The 21,515-nt window shown below is 36.8% G+C and overlaps 1 protein-coding gene and 1 long non-coding RNA gene across 14 annotated transcripts in view; both read left to right on the top strand.

Annotated features, from left to right (window-relative positions):
• Nucleotides 1-21,515, top strand: part of NSF (N-ethylmaleimide sensitive factor, vesicle fusing ATPase) — a 162,892-nt gene that overhangs the window by 40,962 nt on the left and 100,415 nt on the right. For 12 of the 13 annotated variants that reach the window (XM_077972281.1, XM_077972280.1, XM_077972283.1 and 9 more), the window contains 4 exons: nucleotides 1,781-1,947; nucleotides 4,625-4,732; nucleotides 5,207-5,282; nucleotides 7,691-7,846. In XM_077972281.1, the coding sequence (XP_077828407.1) occupies nucleotides 1,825-1,947; nucleotides 4,625-4,732; nucleotides 5,207-5,282; nucleotides 7,691-7,846 (463 nt within the window). In that variant the 5' untranslated portion in view covers nucleotides 1,781-1,824. Of the gene's footprint in view, nucleotides 1-1,678; nucleotides 1,948-4,624; nucleotides 4,733-5,206; nucleotides 5,283-7,690; nucleotides 7,847-21,515 lie in introns of all 13 variants that reach the window. The other variant, XM_077972285.1, reaches the window with a different exon arrangement.
• Nucleotides 15,978-21,468, top strand: LOC144335836 (uncharacterized). The gene is made up of 2 exons (XR_013407030.1): nucleotides 15,978-17,077; nucleotides 17,391-21,468. It is a non-coding gene; the product is annotated as an uncharacterized LOC144335836 (long non-coding RNA).

The raw sequence follows: 21,515 nt of genomic DNA, 5'->3' as shown, positions 1-21,515 counted from the left end.
GGCAAACCATAGGCTGATGGGTATATATTGGAGGGATAAAAGTTGGTCAGCTTTCTGATGAGTCAGCTCAGTGGAAGTTGCTTAAGAGAGCTGCTACTGTATCCTTAAGGGGACACTGGCAAATTTTAGGACAATTATCTTCAGGGAACCTAAAGGGAAAATAAATGTGTGTGTGTGTGTGTGTGTGTGTGTGTGTGTGTGTGTGTGTGTGTGTGTGTGTCAAGCCTTATTGAAGAGTAGCGATAGACTCTTTCTTACGGCACATAATCAAGTTGCCCTATTTGGGGAAACTCAAATGCAAAAATCCTCTTGAACTTTTCTGGGTAGCTTACTCTACTCTTTCCTAATAGTACCACTACAGTATATAGCACTGTAATATATTTTGCTTTAAAAGGTTGTTTATAAACTGGCATTTATAAGTATACTTTTGAGCTGATTTAAGAATCAAGTCTTTTTCCTAGGGAAATGCTTCTTTGTAATTATCTGTAACTAGCAAAATTTGTTTTAACACATATTTTTCTAAAAATATGATACGTAAACTCTGTTGTAGTTGTACAATTCAAGGTTTTTGGTTGAACAGTTATTACATGATATAAAATCATGTGTAACACTTTAATATTTAAATTTATTACACTGTAACCTAAAAGTCATTTTAGAACTTTTTATGTGGCTTGAACAGGAATTTTCTTACCCAAGGCTTTGTATGTGTGGTTTATTGCCTCCTTCATTATTAGCATGGAGACCATGGGTTTTCTGTTATTGTTGTTTCATTTAAACAGTTCATGAATATATTAAGCACCTGAAAGAAACTATGAGATGCTGTTAATATGAAGAGGAGTTAAAAACCTGGTCCTTGCCCTTATCTACATGCCACGCATGTGGAACTTATTATAGTTCCCTAGATGTAGCAGGTGCTCAGGCAACATTTTGTAGTAGTAAAAAAGAAATAAAAAAATGTCAAAGTCTAACTTGCTCTAGAGCAAATTCCCCTAGTAAACATTGTTTTTCAAGCTTCTTTTTTTGCCTTGCATCCTACTTTCCTAGGCCAGAGGAATTCGTCCACATTCCACCTTAGCTGTTTTCTTGTGTCAAACAAAAATCTTATTTGGAAATAGCATGTTATGGCACCTGTGTCAGGGCATGCCATACTGTACTGCATTGAATGAGGAGAAAGATGCGGAGGCCATGTAGGGAGGATTGTGATCCTAACGAGAGTGGGATGAGGGATAACAACAGACTGCGTTCAGTATTTCTTTTGTTGTTGTTGTTGTTGTTGTTGTTGAGACGGAGTCTCGCTCTGTCACCCAGGCTGGAGTGCAGTGGCGTGATCTCGGCTCACTGCAAGCTCCGCCTCCTGGGTTCACGCCATTCTCCTGCCTCAGCCTCCCGAGTAGCTGGGACTACAGGCGCCCACCACCACGCCCGGCTAATTTTTTTGTATTTTTAGTAGAGAGAGGGTTTCACCATGTTAGCCACGATGGTCTCGATCTCCTGATCTCATGATCCGCCTTCCCAAAGTGCTGGGATTACAGGCGTGAGCCACCATGCCCGGCCTGCCATTCAATATTTCTAATTCATTCAGATGGGGAAGAAAATCTCTAGTGGTTATTATTTTTTAAATCTGTACCTGTGTGTCCCTCCGGTGAAGGCCGTTTAAGTCCCATTTTTGGTGAAGTAGTTTTATTATGATTCATTTATGTGAAACTTTTAGTTACTAGAAACACAACAGGTATTTGGTACTCCTGTGATTTTTTTAAAAATGCTTCTTTTTTTCCCCTAGTCTCCTTGTATACATTTGACAAAGCCAAACAGTGTATTGGCACAATGACCATCGAGATTGATTTCCTGCAGAAAAAAAGCATTGATTCCAACCCTTATGACACTGACAAGATGGCAGCAGAATTTATTCAGCAATTCAACAACCAGGCCTTCTCAGTGGGACAACAGGTAGTTTTAAATTTTCTTCCATTCCTTTAACTTTATAGGTATTCTAATTTCTGCAGTTGTCCAAAATTAATTCTACCTTTTAAAAAGTGAGAGGAGCTTTGCGTATCAACTGGTATATCCAAGGTGAGTGATAAAAAGTGAGGGAAATGTATTTACTGAACTTCAAGGAGTCTGTTCAGAAAAATTCTAAAGTAGCTTTTAGATTATAATGTCATGTATAATTACAGCAGCTTTTCCCTCAGCAAATTTGGGAACCCTGCAGACATATATATCTGAAATTTCTTTTTATATCATAGGACATTTGTTTTGCCTCTGAAATGTCTGTCTCTTTCACTAATATAGTTCTGTAGAAAACATAGCTCTTGGCCAGACATAGTGGCTCACGACTGGAATCCCAACACTTTGGGAGACTGAGGTGGGAGGATCACTTGAGCCCAGGAGCTCAAGACCAGCTTGGGCAACATAGTGAGACCCTGTCTCTACAAAAATTTTTTACAAAAATAGCTGGGTGTAGTGGTCTCAGCTACTCAAGAGGCTGAGGTGGGAGGATTGCTTGAGTCTGGGAGGTTGAGGCTGCAGTGAGCCATGATTGTGCGATGGCACTCCAGCCTAGGTGACAGATCGAGACCTTGTCTCAAAAAAAAAAAAAAGTTCTTATTTTGGTTATGGGCTTATTTGAGAATCTTAAGAAAATTGAATTCCTGCTAGGTAGGAAAAGAATATAGTGCATTATTTTAAAAAGAGTACTAGAATTGGAATGAACCTCAAGAGATTACCTTATCTAACTCCACATTTACAAATGAGGAATTTTATTTTTTTATTTTTTAAAATTTATTTATTCATTTATTTTTTGAGATAGTGTGTTACCCTGTCACCCAGGCTGGAGTGCAGTGGCGCCATCTCAGCTCACTGCAACCTCTGTTTCCTGGTTCAAGTGATTTTCCTGCCTCTGCCTTGTGAGTAGCTGGGATAACAGGTGTGCGCCACCACGCCCAGCAAATATATGTATTTTTTGAGACAGAGTTTTGCTCTTGTTGCCCAGGCTGGAGTGCAATGGCGTGATCTCGGCTCACTGCAACCTCTGCCACCTGGGTTTAAGTGATTCTCCTGTCTCAGCCTCCCGAGTAGCTGGGATTACAGGCATGCACCACCACACCTGGCTAATTTTGTTCTTTTAGTAGAGATGGGGTTTCATCATGTTAGTCAGGCTGGTCTCAAACTCCTGACCTCAGGTGATCCACCCGCTTTGACCTCCCAAAGTGCTGGGATTACAGGCATAAGCCACCATGCCTGGCCTTTTTTTTTTTTATTTTTTTTTATTTTTAGTAGAGATAGAGTTTTGCCATGTTGGCCAGGCTGGTTTCAAACTCCTGACCTCAAGTGATCCTCCCACCTTGGCCTCCCAAAGTGCTGGGATTACAGGTGTGAGCCACCACACCTGGCCAAATGAGGAATTTAAGATCTAAAGAAGGTAAATGGTATGCCCATGGCTACACAGCTAAGGAACATAGTTGAGATAAGAATTAATAAACACATATTTGATAGTACCTAGTACTAGCCACTGTTTTAGACACTGCAGATCGGCAGTGAACAAAATAGATGTAAACCCTACTGTCATAGAACTTACTTTCTAGTTGAGGAAAACAGAAACTAAGACAGGAATACCATGTACAGTTAAGTCTCTGATGATAGTAGACCAGGACACTTCACCAGAGAGCCATTGCAGTACTGTTGTGTATTGGATGACTAAAATTGTGCTCAGATTGCCTAGCTAAAATTGATGGTTTTTACCTTTGTTTTTAGCTTTAGTATCCTAATGGAAAATGTTTAGGAGAATGTTTAATAGGAAATGCTTTGGTATTTATAATAATTTAAAACTCAGTAGCATGTAGAAGTCGGTAAATCCGTGAACGAGAATCTTTCATAATTCAGAGAAGAAGTAAATATCTTACTCCAGATCACTGTCCTTACTGTTTCTTCTCATTTGTGGTATCTGGTAGTATAGCAGGATTGACGGACAGCCCAACCTGTAATATTTACCGCTATACCCCAGCACATAGAAGAAGACCAGACTTTTAGAAGGGACTCAGCAAATATTTGGTGAATGAGTAATTGAGCACTCAGAAGCTGTCTCTGCACTTGTAGGGCAAGCATTTTGTGCTGGTGATAGGAAAGCATGAATTGCAGAGTCACAGACCCAGGTTTGACTCCTGGTGTTCTCATTTACTGTGACTCTGAGCCTTGTTGCGTAGCCTCTTTCTGTATCTCAGCTTCCTCACTAGTAAAACGGAGTCATAGTTTCTGCTTCCAAGAGTGTTTGTGAATATTATATAACTGCCTGTAGCATTTGAATTAAATACTAAGATACTTTATTCTTTGTTAGAAATAGTAAATGTGGTACTCTTGAATTACTTTAGGTGGCACTCTGACATTTAAATTAGATATTTTTTATCCACATGAAATAAATTTTAAACTTGAGTTTTGTAGTCATTTTGTAAACACTGATCGTAAGTGCTAATTCCGTTTTCTTCATTGGCTATGAGTGTGCTTGAGGAGCAGATTGGAGAGGAGTATATAAGAGAAAACTGGTTTTCTGCATTTGAAAAACATTGGTGATGATCTAAGAAACCATTATATTATGAAGTGATTTTTCTCCCCTTAACTCTTTTCTACATAGCTTGTCTTTAGCTTCAATGAAAAGCTTTTTGGCTTACTGGTGAAGGATATTGAAGCCATGGATCCTAGCATCCTGAAGGGAGAGCCTGCAACAGGGAAAAGGCAGAAGGTAGGTTTTATTTCTGATCATCTTTACTAGATCATCCTATAATGTAATTTGTGCAGATTGATTATAATTTTCCTATCTGTTGCTTAGTGATTTTTTTCATATTGTGTACCCTTTTGAGATAGTAGGGGGGAAATTGCTTTCATAGCCAGCATTGTTATTAAAATATAACTTAAAATGTACTTATTTGCAGACCTAATAGTAATGTAAAATGTAGACATATATGTACATATAATTTGCATGAATGCAGATATTTATTGTAAATAGTAAGAAACGCATTATTGGAAAGATACAGGCATGGAAATGAGGCATATAAGAATTGTAGAAGAAAGTTATGAGTAAAGTAAAAGTAGCTCAGATGATAGTCTGGAAGGTTTGCTTTGCCCAGAGAGACCTCATTTCCCCCTCACTTTTGGCCTTGCTTTGAGAAGTCCGAAAGTTTACTATTAGACACCTAATTATTGTCTTTCTATACAGATTGAAGTAGGATTGGTTGTTGGAAACAGTCAAGTTGCATTTGAAAAAGCAGAAAATTCATCGCTCAATCTTATTGGTAAGATTTACAGTTTTTAGAAGATTTGAAATGAAGTGGGCCTGTTTCTATATGTAACTCAACTACAGTGATTTCCAAATGGGGAAAGGAAGGAGGAGCATCTGTCTTGAGAGAGTTTATCACAGAAGCATGGGATATTTCCTGTAGGTCAGGTTTGCTGATGAAAAAGTTTAAAACATTCATCTGGATCAGCTTTGTCCAATAGAAACAGAATGTGAGCCACATGGGTAATTTTTAATTTCCTAGAAATAGCACTAAAATAAGAAACAAATTAATTTTTTAACTTTTAATTTTGAGATAATTTTAGGCTTACAGAAAATTTGCAGAAATAGCTTAGAGAATTTCTGTATGCCCTTTACCAGCTTATACCCTGATGTTAATGTCTTATTTGACATTATCAAAAATACAGTGGTAAGAAATGAATATGGTTTCATTTCCGCTAACTAAATTACAGATTTTATTGAGATTTCACCAGTTTTTCCATTGTGTCCTTTTCTGTTCCAAGATCCAGTTTAGGATCCCATATTGCATTTAGTTGTTCTGTGTTTTGAGTTTTCTTCAGTCACTGACAGTTCCTCAGACTTTGTCTTTTATGACTTTGAGAACTGGTCAGTTATTTTGTAGAACACCCCTCACTTGGTTTTGTGTTAAATGAGATAGCATCATCATTTCTTTTAGTGATTCAGTGATGAATGTGCAGGTCAAGTCTTCCCAGCAGATTCATGGTTCAGTCCTACTCTTGTACTGTAGCCCAACTTTTGTCATATTAAAACAATGCAGCTTGTTCTCTGAGAATAGTAACTCACCAGAATAAAGTGCCATTAACTGGGCAGTAATTCTTATTTTTGGTTGATTTAACTATGTTGATATCTACCCCACTAGAGAGGAGAGGGTTTTCATTGGTTACACACCATCATGTCTAGGGTCACTTAAGAGTCTTCGAGTGTGTGGCCTTTATTTCCTGGTCTGCACATTACCATTCCCCCTTACGGTTTTTTGTTAATATAAAATATTTTATTTATAAAATATGGTTAGGCACTCGAAAACAATTTACACGCTCTAAAGTTTGTTTCTGTTTTCATAGTTTTGTAATTTGCTTTTTTGTAGTTTTGTAATTTGCTTATTTTGTTTCAAACATCTTAAATACACATCTATAACATGATTTTTAATGCCTGTATGTCATTTTATGGATGTAGGATGTATTTTCCTATTATTTATCTAGTACATTTATGAAGTGATTTCTTTGTATTTTATTTTTGTGTACCTTTTATTAAGCTATCCCAAGGAAGCTGCGTAACTTTGATACAAAATAGGTATTTCTAAATAATCCGTGGGAAAAAATTGTGTAATTGGCATGCAGTAAATTTTGCCCACAAGAGGGCAGTAGAGTGTAAGAAAAAATATTTTCAATCACTTTCCAAAGGAAATATTAAGACCTCAAATCTCTAACCATAGAATTATCATCTAGTACAAACTTTTTAAAAGTGTTACTTTATTTTTAATTGACAAATAATAATTGTATATATTTATAGGGTACAATTTAATGTTTTAATACATGTATACATTGTAGAATTATCAAATCAGGCTAATTAACATATCACCTCAAATATTTAGCATTTCTTAGGATAAACTTTAATGTGACATTTTCTTCCCTGGTTTTATAAAAACTATATTATTACTTTACTTTTTGTTTATAATAGAGCATACTAAGGTACTTAATTTATTCTTTGTTTGAAATAGTAAATGTGGTTCTCTTAAGTTACTTTAGGTGGCACTCTGACATTTAAGTTAGATAATTTTTGTCCTGTGAGAGAATTTTTAAACATGAGTTTTGTAATCACTGAAGTCTTTAGGATGATTTCAGACTTTTGTGTGCAAGTGAAGAGAAAGCAAGGAAGACATCAAACTTGTTTAGTGCATCTCGTTAGGCTGAGGGATTATATATATGCCCAATTACCTGTATAAGCATAATCTGGATAAATATATGTATTTTAAAATACACTTGAGTTAGGAGACTTCAGTGACTGCAAAATTTCAGTTGCATTTCTGCCAGCTAGTGTTGTCTTCTTCAGATATGCACATGGTGTTTCTTCTGATCAACCAAGTTAGTTAATTTGGTTAGATTGAAGGTTAATAAAACCAAATTTTGTGGACTGATAGAAATAGACTATAGCATAAGTTTAGCTAGTCATTTTGACAGCGTGTTACCATATATGGAGATCAGACAAAGTAGATAGCATAGCAAAACTTACCTTTCTGTCTGTAAAATCAGCTAAGATTATATTGTTCATTTTTGTATATGTAATGGTAGCTTTTCTTTACTCATTTAGGATGTTCAGGGAGTTCTGTCTTTTTAAACTTAGTGATAAAGTCCTTGTTTCACATTATATAATATTCGTTTGACATAGGCAAAGCTAAAACCAAGGAAAATCGCCAATCAATTATCAATCCTGACTGGAACTTTGAAAAGATGGGAATAGGAGGTCTAGACAAGGAATTTTCCGATATTTTCCGACGAGCATTTGCTTCCCGAGTATTTCCTCCAGAGATTGTGGAGCAGATGGGTAAGTTTAAAAAGGAAAATGTTATAAAGTCTTGTATTATTAAAAAAATTAATGCAATGAAGAATCTCTTTTCAATAGTTTTGAAATTATTTTTCAGACCCATGAAAGTATTTTTGTCTTTTTCTTTAAAAATGAACAGATAAATTTTCTGAAAAACTTTTGTAATACTAAAACTTTTAAAATTACATTTTAATTTTATGGGGAAATCATTGAAGTAAGACTTGTGGTGGCTCCATTTTGTTATTTATTTATTGAAAAATGCTTTTCTATGGGGCATATTTAGAAATTTCCCCTGACAGTAGTAATACTAGTAGTGACCCCATTTTGTTTATTTATTTCTGTAAGAATGTTTTTCTATAGGGCATGTTTAGAAAGTTCACCTGACTCTAAAGATCACTATGGGTCAGATTTACCCTGCTGAATAATAATGATCTATTAGATTGTGTGTATTGTTCTAACATTAGCTGGCGTTCCTTTTTATTGTGCTGTCACATTACCCAGTTAGTACATCTTCATACCTAATAAATGGATGCCTGGCATGTTTTTAAATTAAATAAGTTTGATCCAAAAAGACAAATGCAGGTTATACATTGGAGTTTCTATATTGCATACAAAGAAGTGCACTGTTCATTTATCACTTTCTTCTTGAAGATTGATTTAATTTATCTGTGTGAAGTGACTTTATTTGCCCAGTGGAAATGCTGTCATGAGTGTTTTCATATCCATATCATTTGTTGGATTGGAATGTGAGCAACAGAATATCTGAGAAAGGAATGTATAACATACCAGCTTCTGGCAGACTATTAGTGTAAAAATAGCATCCAAAAAAAAAAAAGTGGAATATGAATATATTACTCCCCTCATCCCCATCATTCTTTATCTTTAAATTGCTACTGGAAGATAAAAGTGCATTTATTATGGTGGGGATAAGAACTGCTTTCTAGGCACTAAGTGCTTGGATTGTATTAGCCTTCTATTGTTGGTAGCCTTTCTGCCTGGTCAGTCACTCTGATAAATTACAGGCACGGCACACACCTGTTCACTGGGTAAAGGTCGAGTTTGGAATTGGATTAAGAGAAAATGACAGAGACCCTCATCACCTGAGTTTTATACACCTTGAAATGGCAATAGCATACTTTTTATCTCAAAGATACAAAGGCCATGTCCATTAAAAGCAGAATTTTAATTGGGAAAATATTTTAAAATGTGGTAGTTCACTATCTTGTTAATTTGTATTTTTTCATCAAGACATGAAAATATTGTTAAGTGTATTTTGGGTAAAAGCAGGGATAAAGAGATGATTCCAAATGTTCTAAGTTATTCTTGTAGAATGTTTTTACTAGTTTTCAGAACTGAGATCTAGTGCAGAAAGAGTCTAATGATTCTGTTTCTTTGAACATTTATACTGTGTAGCCAACAAGTAGAAAAATAACTGCATTGATAGTGAGCCATCTCTTTTAATTATAAATGTTTTCTCACCGTTTGGAAGCTAGTGAAGATACAGTTATTCAGATACTAGTTTGCTATTTGTGAATTATCTAGATCCTGCACTTGAAGCTACGCGCAACGTCAGTATGCGTTGGGTAGATAATGCGTAAAGGAATTGGACTCACATTGGTCAGTTTGTGACCTTGCCAGCTGTTGGAGAGTTTTAAATTAAATCAGAACAGATTTGGAATTTATTAGTGAATTTCATCTGTTTCTGATATCCGTATTGAAATGAATTGAATTACAGTAGTGTGCTTTTTGTTGTTTTTGATGTGCTTTTTGACTAAGCACTATGGTTTTGAATTTTGTGAGTGCCGCTGTCCAGAACCTTTTTTATGGATTTATTTTTCTAATATTTTTACACTAATCAGACAAAAAATGAGTTCTATCCTTTTAGAAAAGTAATTTTTTTTCTCTTTATGGCTTTTTGCCATCAGGAAGCATGTGTTATCAATTTCATTCAAAAGACAAACTAGTATAAAGCTGCCCTGGCTTTTGAGCTGAATTGAAAAACTTATTTTCTTTATTCTGAATAAAGTTTCTGGGTATCTTAAAAAAAAAAAAAAAGTAAAGCTCCCTCTTTTTTTTTTTTTTTTTAAATGGTTAAATGGCTGAGAAATAATTCTCTTGTAATGCATGTATCATTCCCTGTCTTCCAATAGAGGCTTCTATTTTCCTTTGAATTTTGGGGGAATTATATAGTAAAATCCTTTCTTGCACTCCAATTACAGTATGGTTATAAGGCTCTCATTAGACTTTGGTAAAGGTACATAAATAAAAATGGTTACATTTTGACAGAATATAAATAAAATTATACAAATTCTTTTTATGCGTATTCTGTGTTTTTTTAACATGTCAGATGGGAACAAATTGATTTTTTCCCCTTTTTGTTAACTAAATAGACAGATCTATATGGTTCAGAGATTCAACTGGACACTGAGTATGACTGGTTAAATCAGTTCTAATTTTTAAAAAAGATTAGGAAAGAATAATTTATGTAGGTTATGGGGCTTTCATGTTTCAAGCAGAAAACTTTACTTTTGGCTTAAGACCAAATTATTGTCTTTCCATGGAGTCTAAAGTTATGTCTACTTTGTAAACAGGAATCTTAACTAATGGACTTTTTGACTATATATCAATTTTCAAATTTACAAAGTGATAAATTTAGAATATTCTCTTCTGTCATTATGTTCATTAGACTGATAATTATGCTTCTAGATAACAGAGTTCTTTCTTTTTGTTTATAAAACTTCATGTTGCCTTTTCAAAATTGAAAATATAGTTTAACTACGAGCAGAATGTTGCTGATGAGATATAGGAGGACTAAAGAACTTAACCAGAGGCACACAATTATGCAGTAAAATTAAGGAACTGATGAGGTAATATACATGAAAATAACTGTCATGGAGTTTCCAATCTGTTAGTTTCTCTCTTGAAAGTCTTTCAAATAGATAGTGTATACCTTTCTGCTTTTGTACTTTTGTTATATTTTTGTAGAATTAAAATCAAGGAAACCCTTAAAGTAGAAAGGAAGTCACATAAAGCTCTCTAGACTGAGGGATAAAGGAAAAGGGATTATTTAGGGGAATATCAATTTAGACTTTTGTTTTTGTTACTGTTTTAATCAGAGTAACTGTTGAGTTTCCCCCTTGTCTGAAGTAGTTGAGCTCACCCAAACCCAAGTGGGGCAGCCCTTCCTTGGAAGTATATGAGAGCAACCAGCAAAGAAAACTAAACCTATACCTTGCACTTAGTAAATACCAAATAGGTATTTAGTTAGAATGCCCTCCAACCCCCCACGAAACAGATTTTTAATTAAGAATTACCTTAAATCCATAACTTTATGGGCTAATAGAAGCCGCATTTGAGTCCCAGGGTAGAGATGTGAACATCAAAGCTGGTATCTGGAAGTATGGGTGAATAAATTCAACAGCTGATTGCTGTCTTTCAGCATATTCAGGTGTTAACTGAATAGATACTAAATACTCGTGTTCGGACATTTACCACACTTATTCCCCTGTATGCAGTTTTGTGGACAGTGTTCAGGATAAATAAATGATCGATTACCTCAGTTCTCACTGTAGCTTTTTTGTTAGCAAAGATAGAGTTTCTGCAAAGAAACTTCATTTTTCAGCATCCCTGGCATGGGATTCTCTCTAAATTATAAATGTCAAAGCAAAAAAACACATCGTTTTCAGTGAACAGTGGAATGATTGTTAAAGAATTAGTCAGCGTCTCTTAATGTAATCCTGGGAATAGGTTCACATCTACCCAAGGAAAGACCTAGAAGGAAAAGGATGTAAAAAGGGAAGACCTCAGTCTCACACTGTCTTTCAGTGGATCTGTGGGGTGTAGATGTTCAGGCCACCTAGTGGGGAGGAAAGCCACTTGTTATGGTCTTGTGCCCCCATTCTTTGAAACTGACACTGTGTTCTTTTTGGTCTCCTTTCCCCAGTGTCTCCCTCTGTAAGCCCATTTTCAATAGTATTTTTAAGGTTTCTTTTGAAATTCAAGAGAAAAGCAACTCTTTTCTGATATCGTAAGTGAAATTGCAGTTACTCTATGAAATAGAACTGCTGAGAAGATAAGGAACCTTTCGATCACACAGACATCTTTCACATGCTAAAAACAGTGCAAATAAAACATAGTGGAAGAAAGGGCACTAAGGTTTTGTGCATGCCATATTTGGGAGAGAGGGAGTTCTTGCTAAGATTAACATAAACACTGACACTCTTAAAATGCATTTTCACACCCCCACTCATGAGGAGAGATTGCATTTTAAATGGGGGTTAAGACATCTAGCCGAACTCCAGGGCTCTGTAAAAGGAACCCTAAGGCTAAAGAGCTTATCTGAAATTTGAAAAAAAGAAAAAAAAAAAATGAAGCTTTCTGACATTCATCTTTTTTTCTTGTATTAGTCATAACTTGCTTTTCAGCTATATTTTAGGTTTTGAATGCCAACCTGACATCTGTTCAAGTCTGCCTGTAATTTATTAGCAGAGGAAAAGACAGCAGTTGCTCACTAGTTAGAGATGCAAAATTTCTCCCTTCCTGTTCTCCACTAAGTATTTATAGATGATACCTGGATGTGAGGAATGTAATAATTTACTAAAAACTTCAGGTCAGGAAATTTATAAAGATTTTTTTTTGATTGGAAGAATAAAATGGCTTAAGACCATGTAATTTCCGAAATCTCTAGAGCAGGATTGAGAGACAAAGCATATACCCTAAAAAATACTTTAGCTAACTTTCTATAAATTGTAGTTTTTTTAACCTTGAATTAATTTTTCCATTGGTTTTCAATTTTTTAGTTAAATGTATATTTGAACAGTAGTTGTGCTTATATCTGAAAGTCAAACTATATGTAAATTCACCTGGCATTTGCATTTATAGGCAGACTTTCAGAAACAAATCTTTTGGAGAGGCAGTGCTGTCTACAGAGTCGCCAAATGGATTAGATTTCCTGGCAACTACAGTTGAGTTACTTACAGATCAACAGTTGGGTCACTGCAAAGTTGAGGTCTGAGTGTTAACCTGAGTGCCCACCGGTAAGAAACTGGTTAGAGCCAATCTTAAAATGTTATAGCTCCAAATGTAGAGACATGTTTGTGTTAATAAAAAAAATATAAAAGCAAATGCATTCTAAAAATCTCTAAGGACACACATTACATTGAAAAAAATGTTTACGGCTGAATGTGGTGGCTCACACCTGTAATCCTAGCGCGTTGGGAGGCTGAGATGGGAGGATCACTTGAGCTCAGGAGTTCAAGACCAGTCTGGGCAGCATAGTGAGACCTTGTCTCATTTATTTTTTTTTTAATTTAAAAATTTAATTAAAAAAATTTTTTTAAGTGTTTACTTCCGTGGAAGGGAAGCTATGATGGGGAATACAGGGAAAGTTTTGTTGTTTTACTCGATTTTACCTTTATGTCTGAATCTTTTATTATGATATTGTATTTCTAATGTGTGGTTTTAAAAGCCAACAAACAAAAGATAATATCACAGTATGTTTCTTGGGGTGGCTCTACTGTCAGCACGGAAAGTCAGCAGCAAGCAGGTACATCCTTCCCCCTTCATGAAGTTTTCTCTGGAGGAGGAGAGTGCAGGGTAAAAGGCCCGGATTCCAAGGGCTTTGCTGGCAGCCCCTTAGAGGGTAGGCAGAACACCTATCCTATTTGGTCAAGAAGAGAAAAACAGTTTCTCCATATATAACAAACTGCTTTCCCCCAGAATATTCTGCATTATAGTAATGGTGTAAGTAGTCTGCCCTTCAAACATGAGAACATTTGCATCCAGGCCTTTAGGCAGCCAAGACAGCATTAAAGAAGAAAGAGTGGGAGCAGAGTGAGCTGAGGGAGAGCAGAGCTTCTGACATTTGAGGAACTGGGCGTGAATTTGTTTTCAGCCTTCAAAAACCATTCTCTTGAGGAATCTAATTCACGTGACCCTGGAAGTGAAAAGGTTGGTGTTTTCTCCTGCTTTACTCCCATACGTAGGTTGGTGATTATAATGAGGGTGTTGGCTAATACTAGCCAGACTCTGTTCTATGTGCTTTATTTATTATTGTGTTTATTAATCCTCACAACAACCTTCAGAAGTAGACACTGTATTGTCTCCGTATTATAGAGCAGGAATCTGTGTCTCAAAAAGGTGAAGTAACGGGGCCAAGACGCACAGCTAGTAAGTGGTAGAGTCAGATTTGAACCCAGGCAGTGGAGTCCCAGACTTCATTTCCTTAACCATTACATATTATTCTCCCACGAAAGCCCATCGTGTAAAACCATTTAAATGGGCTTTCTAGCTTCACTTTTTGGGGGGCCTTTGAAGCAATCATTGAGGCAGCCTTTGTTCTAGCCACGGGCCAGCCATGGCACCATTAAGATTTTGGGCTGGATAATTATTTGGTCTGGGGACTGGGTGTCCTTTGCATTGTAAATAACTAACTTTTCTAGTAATCTGATGTGTTCAAATTGTCATGAGCTCAAGAGACATGAAGATTTGGTGGTGGGCTGTAATGCTTAATACCTCAATGCCACTTTTTTCATGTGTTTTTTGCCACGTGTTGTAGCAGAATACAGGAAGGAAGGAACTGGTATGGGTGTGTCAGAGAAGTTGTCTTAAACTGTCAATCTGGAGATGGAACATAAATATTAAAATTAAATAATCATTTAAAAATTAAGCAATATAACAAGTGATATCAAAGGCCAATATTTGATTAAGTGCCAGATGAGCAGTACAGTTGATAAGCCCTATAGGAATTGAAAGAGAATCACATCAAGAAGACTTCATGGAAGAGGCAGAGCTTGAGTAAGGCCTTACATGCTGAGCGGTTTTGGATAGGAGGAGAGAAGAAGATGGTTGTCCATATCCTGGGAAGAGTGACAGACTAAACACAGTATAGACTTCATGACTTAGACCAGTCTAGCAGAGCTGTTGTTTGGAAGAAACAGGAAATAAGATTAAAAAGTTCATTTGGGGTTGGGTTGTGGAAATCTGTGAGGAGATGAGGACTCTTTTAAGTACTGTCCCTGTTTAACCTTCCAGACTCAGGTGCTTCTCCTGTGTTTCCCTGTACCTTGTATATACTTAGATCCAGCTGTGTTCTTAATGTAATTATTCATTTGCATTAGACTCCTGAGGCAGAGTTTCTCAACCTTGGCACTATTGACATTTTAGGCTGGATAATTCTTTGTTGTAGGGCGCCTGACCTGTGCATCATAGGATGTTAAGTGGCATCTCTGGCCTCTGCTTGATGTCAGTACTTCCTTTCCTCACCACTCCGAGCCCCAATGATGATTTTAAAAAATGTGATGAAACTGTCCTGTGTTGAGAACCATTGCTCAAAGGCCTTTGAAGGCACAACTGTAATGTCTTCTTATCCATGTATTATCAACATCAGGGGTGTTGGGATGTAGGTTGCAGGTCATTGTTGGACCATGAACCACTGTTACCAGTCCACAATAAGATAAATATTGGAAATTAAGAGTAAGCAATTGAAATGTTTATAGCAATTTGACATTACCACAATTTTTTAAAAATTATATTTTACAAAAATGTTGGTCTGCAATGGATTGGAAATTTAAAAGGAAAAAAAAAATACAACTGGACCTTAGCATAAATAGTTTGAGAAGCACTGGCCTATGTAAATATTTGCAAAATGAATGAAATTTTTGAACAAATGCCTTGGAGAAGAGGTGAGGCGAGTAGTCTTAGAGACTAGTGGACTATTGCTGTCCAGTGCGTGGTACTTAGAATCTGGATTGGGGTGAAGGCAGCAGGAATGGAATAGGAAGAAAATACATGAAAAAATTGCAGACATGAAACTGGCAGAATTTGGCGATAGTTATTGCGGGTGACAGAATTGGAGGTGAGACTCACATCTTGTGAGAAAATGTTGGAAATAAGGAAATCAGGAGAACGTAGTTTTGGGAAAGTAGAGAATATCATTGCACATATTTTCAGTATCGTGAAAGAAAACTGGAAGCTGAACTGAAGAGAGGAAGAATTACTGGCATTTCAATTTATTGAAGCCTAGCTTCAATCAGTCTGCACATGTTTAGGAAACACACTGTTGACCACTCTTGCTTGAAATACCCTCTTTACTTGGCTGTTCTCACTCCAAGCGTTTCTGGTTTTCCTTTTTTATCTCTCTGGCTGTCCCTTTTCAACCTCTTTTGTGTCCCTTAAAATGTTGGGATTCCTCAGAAGTCTGTCTTTGACCTATTATTTTTCTCTAATTATTCTCCCCCAAATTGATCACATCTGTTTCATAGCTTCAATTAGTATCTTTATGCTGCTAACTCTCAAATACGCATATGCCACCTCTGTCTCAGTTGAGAACTCTGGATTTGTACCAGCATAACGTGTTGAGTATTTCATGATCACATAGTTAGCTTGAAATTAAACACATTCAGTTGCCCCTCAGTCCTCTCTAAACATGCATCTATATCTGTGTTTTCTATCTCTGACAATACTCTAGCCAAAAATCTGAACACCTTTAACTCCTCTCTTTCCCTCACCCCCCACTTCCAGTAAGCCACAGAATAGACCATCAGTTCTGCAATCGCCTCAATCTATCTCAAATCCCTCCAGTTCTCTCTACCTCCCCCTGCCACTCTTCCTTCAGGACACCATTATCTCTTGCCTGAATTGCTCCATAAGCCCTCAGCCTTGCCCTTCTCTAATCCATTCTCCACACTGTAACTGGAGTGATTTTTATAAAAAGGCAAGTCTGATCCTGTCACTGCACTGGTTCAAACTCTTTAGCAGCCCGCCTTAACTCCTTACATGGTTTACAAGCCCTGTGTGATCTGGCCCCTGCCAAACTTTCCTGCCTCGCCTCTCAGCCTGTGCCCTTCCCCCGTACTCTGGGTTCCAGCTAGCCTGTGCTATTTTCAGTTCTTCTAATTTGCCATGCTACTTTCTCTTACCTCTATATCCTAGGGATCCTAGGGTTATTTTTTTTTTCCCCAACCATCTTTTCATCCAATTCCTGTTCACTCTTCAGGCCAAAGCTTTGATCTCACTGTTTCTAGAATGAGTAGGCTTTAGTCTTCCTCCTGTGTGTTCCAATAGCTCCATATTATTTTATGCATTATTACATAATGCATATTATTATATTTGTATGCTTATTTGTATGTAATAAGCATATTATAATTGCTTATTACATGTCTGTATTCCAAATTCTCCCTCCATGTCCCTGCCCTCACAAACATGATATACTTTTAGTAAAGAATAGGCCTTGTGGCCGGGCACGGTGGCTCAAGCCTGTAATCCCAGCACTTTGGGAGGCCGAGACGGGCGGATCACTAGGTCAGGAGATCGAGACCATCCTGGCTAACACGGTGAAACCCCGTGTCTACTAAAAAAATACAAAAAACTAGCCGGGCGAGGTGGCAGGCGCCTGTAGTCCCAGCTACTCAGGAGGCTGAGACAGGAGAATGGCCCGAACCCGGGAGGCGGAGCTTGCAGTGAGCTGAGATCCGGCCACTGCACTCCAGCCTGGGCGACAGAGCGAGACTCCGTCTCAAAAAAAAAAAAAAAAAAAAAAGAATAGGCCTTGTTTATTTTGGTCACTGATGTATTTTCTCCTCCCGGCATGGTGTCTGGCTTGTAAGTTTTCAGGAAATGAATAAATGCCAGGAACTTGATTAATCTTGTTTAATTAAATAGCACACTTAGTTTGACCCAAGCCCTGCCCTCATGACGCTTACAGTCTATTTGGGAATAACACTGTATTTGCACATCCTAAAGCGGTACTATGTAAAACATAAGGCACATTGTGAACCAGATTAGCAAAGTAGGCCACATGGAGAAGCAGCAGATGCATTTAAAGAGCAAGACTGAACCATGTCTTTTAAAAGTCAAAGCAGATATGATGTTTATAATTCATTACTAAATCCATGTAAATCCTCTTAGATTCTGAGTTTAGGAAAGACCTCTTGGATTGGTCCCAAATGGAACTAGGCTCCAGAAATAAGAAGGGGAAGAGTATTTTTTTGGGTACTTGTGAGCTACCATTTGCTTCATTGGGAACTGCCATTCTTATGTAAGGGCACTGTAATAGGAGTATTCACATTTAAGGGCATCAGGTCAATATTGTGTCTGTGTGAGTTTGTGTGCACTTGAATGCACGCGTGTATTTTCTATTTTTAAGTAGAAACACATTATAAAAATAATGCGTCCTCATAAAACAGCACAGATAGAGTAAAAAATGAAATCTCCCTTCATTCTACCCACTCCAGTTTTACTCCCTCTCTTAGAGGTAGTCACTGTGAAGAGATTGGTATGAATCTTTCAAACCCTTTCCTAAGTATTTATATAATAATGTATAATCAATTCATTCATTCATTTATTGAGATAGGATCTTGCTCTGTTGCCCAGGCTGGAGTGCAGTGGTGCAATCATACCCCATTGCAGCCTCGCACTCCTGGGCTCAAGCAGTCCTCCTACCTCAGCCTGCCAAGTAGTGGGGACTACACCCAGCTAATTTGTGTGTGTGTGTGTGTGTGCGCGCGTGTGTAGAATAGGGGTCTCACTATTATCCAGGCTGTTCTCGAACTCCTGGCCTCAAGCAATCCTCCCTCCTCAGCCTCCCAAAATGCTGGGATAATAGGCATCAGACACAGTGCTTGAGTTTGTTTTTTGTTTTTTTTTTTTTCCAACCTAATAGTGTGTCTTGGGTTTTTTTTCTGTGATAAAACACACAGATAACATTTTATTTTTTAAAAAGTTAAATAGTATTAGCAAATCTGCATCCACACAAGTCCTGTCATGGTAAGTTAGTATCTCTTCCTCAGCAGGAAGAAGGCTCCTAGGCATACACCAGAACAAGGTTGGCGTTGCGTCTCCTGTCTACTCATTTGTATGGCCCTAGGCCTCTCAATGCAGCAGGGCCCTGGGCACTAAGCTTCCTGAGCCTTGGTACCCTTGCCTGAAAAAGTATTTATTGGTAGGTAACATTAATGTGTGTATAAGTTTTCTAACACAGTACCTGGCTGACTGTCAAACACTCCATGGATGATAGTTATTTGGTATGATTATATTGCCAAGAGGCACTTTTGGAGCTCTGTAAAAGGTAGAAATTTATAACCCAATCCTTTTAATCTAATGTGAAGATGTGTTTTCTTCTTATCTTAAATTTTGTTGCTGTTGAAAATAGTTGACACCTGAGATTTTCCTCCTATGCTGTTTTATAATTACCCATTTTGAACAGTGTTTGTTGATAAGGTAGTCAAGGGGACACTTAGAAGTATTTTTTCTTTATTTGTGAAGTCATACTTTGGCTGATTTATATTTACTTTTTATCACATTCCATCGGAGAGGAGCTGATAAATTTCTATCACCTCTATAAATCTTGTCAGTTCCTTATATGTGATACACTAACTTGGAAAAACCGCAGCTGTCTTGATAGACACAATAGAGAATGGGATGTCAGAGGAAGGGAAGAATTAGAATCTTAATAATAATACTAGTAAAAAGCTACCCAGGACTTAAAAGTTACTATTTGAGAGTACTTCTGCCATGATTCAAATAAGACTAGCCTTAGAATTCCATATGATTTGTTACTTGGAGCAGTCTACCTTTAATATGTTTAGTATGTTCATACTTTTTAAAAAAAAGAACCTGCAAGAAACTTGGGCTTCACTTTTTTGCTTTTTAAAGAATTAACATAGTGTTATTTCAGGTTTGTAAAGGAAGTTACAGAAGACAGCAGTAAATCCCTTCCATGTACCATTTTACTCGTAGTGCAAAATTAGACATTGAAAATTATTATGGGTACTGTATTAGATATTCAAAGATTTATTTGTGGCTTTGACTTCTTCACCAACACCTCTGGCTTTAATACAGTATCTTTTACTGTATTACCAGAGCAAGTACCGGTTTGAATCCTTTTCTTACAAATCCTATTTTTACTTGAGTGACTGCAAACTTATAAAGATGTACACGTCTGTAGCTTGAATGTCTGTGCTATTTGCTCAGGTATTTGCTTGAATTTATCCTCGATGATATGAGTTTTTTAAAGTGCTTTGGTTTTAAAATATATCTAGAAACCCATCATGAGGGAGAAATCTTAGCAAGACTTAAGCACCTTTTCGTAATGACTAGTTACTGTAGGATAAACCTATAAAATAGTATGCTGCTAATCCACACATTAGATATATCCAGTCAAATTTCAAATATACATAGGAGAATTATTTACATTGAAGGTTATTAGTGCATTCCAGGGACATTTCCATGTTGGTTCACAACTACCCCTTTGCCTTACACTTTCCTGTGTTACTATTCTTCTCTTTCTGTAAAACTTCTCTTTGTTGTTACTTTTTACTTTTGTATCTGTTACCTGATTACTTTGGCTTCCTCTGTGACTATTGAGGGAGCCAATTGTGGCTGTGATCAGCCTAGAGAAAGGGAGATAGGGAAGACTCACTTAAATGAGTTACAAATTCTCTGTGGTCTGATCTTTATCTGGCTATTGCAGTATGACCATAGGTGATACTAAATGAAATAGAACTCAGCTTTTCAAAATTTGGATTTGTCTTATAAGTAGTAATGGCTCCAGGTGGGAGACTGTGTCAGCCCAAGGATAGGCAGATAATAGTTTATTGCCACAGTCAAAAGATTGAACCCTTTTTTTTTTCATGTTATCTAGAAATGAATCTTTTTTTTTTTAAAAAAAGGAATGAGTTGAACTTATAATATTTTAGCAACGCATAAAAGAATTTGAAGAAAAAGATCATTTGGAAGGAGAGACAAAACAGACTGAAAGACATTGTTTAAATTTGTGACTTTTATTATCTTACTTGAATGCTATTTTTGCCCCTCTTGCTATTATTAAACCCTTTGCTTTCTGTTTTCAGTTGCTCCTGTCAAGGCATGAATTTTTCTTAGGATGATTGTCATCTATTTCATATTATCTAGTATTCCTCTCTATTATGAGCAAATCAAAAGTAGACAGTGTATCTGTAGATATAGATTTAAATGCACTAAGGTAACTATATATTTGTATCAGAGACCTAAGGAATAATCTAGTGTAACATTTACCAAATTTACTTAAACTTAACATACTTACATAAAGACAGACCTGTTTATGTTTCCAAGGAACACCAGTTTGAGAAATGCTGATCTTACCTGTGTCATTCTTATTTTGTAGATGAGGACGTTGGGACCTCAGAAGAATAAGGCAACTTACTTAGGCTAAAGTCACTACTTGTCTCCTGGGGCTGGAATCCAGGTTGCCTAGTCTGGTGCCCTTTAGGCTTCATGATTCAGCCCCTTAAAAAATTTTGATTTATTGTTGGGCTTTTAAATTCTGGATTTCATAACTTGGATATGAAACTATACTTCCCAGTCTCCAAAATAAGCTTCACTGTTTTCTGGAGCGTGAATTAGATTCAGAAAGCCCCTTACTGCCTTTAAATTATTGCAGCCTCCCCAGTGGGCCCCAGGGATCCAGGAAAAATATCTTCGTTTTTCACCTGGTCATCTCCACAGCTTTTAGAGGGACTCTTAGACCTATGTTTATGAAAAAAACTTTTATTAGTTCTTATAGTCGTAGTAATGCATGTTTATTATAGAAAATTTCAAAAGTGTAGATGAATAAAAAGAAGAAAACAATCAGTGAAAAAAAAAAACCCTGAAAAAGTGCCATTAATATTCTGGAATATATCATCCAGCTAGT

The sequence above is a fragment of the Macaca mulatta genome, chromosome 16 (genome assembly GCF_049350105.2).
Source record: "Macaca mulatta isolate MMU2019108-1 chromosome 16, T2T-MMU8v2.0, whole genome shotgun sequence".
Taxonomy (NCBI): domain Eukaryota; kingdom Metazoa; phylum Chordata; class Mammalia; order Primates; family Cercopithecidae; genus Macaca; species Macaca mulatta.
The sequence above is the reverse complement of the archived record's forward strand: the minus strand, read 5'-3'. Positions and strand labels throughout refer to the sequence as shown.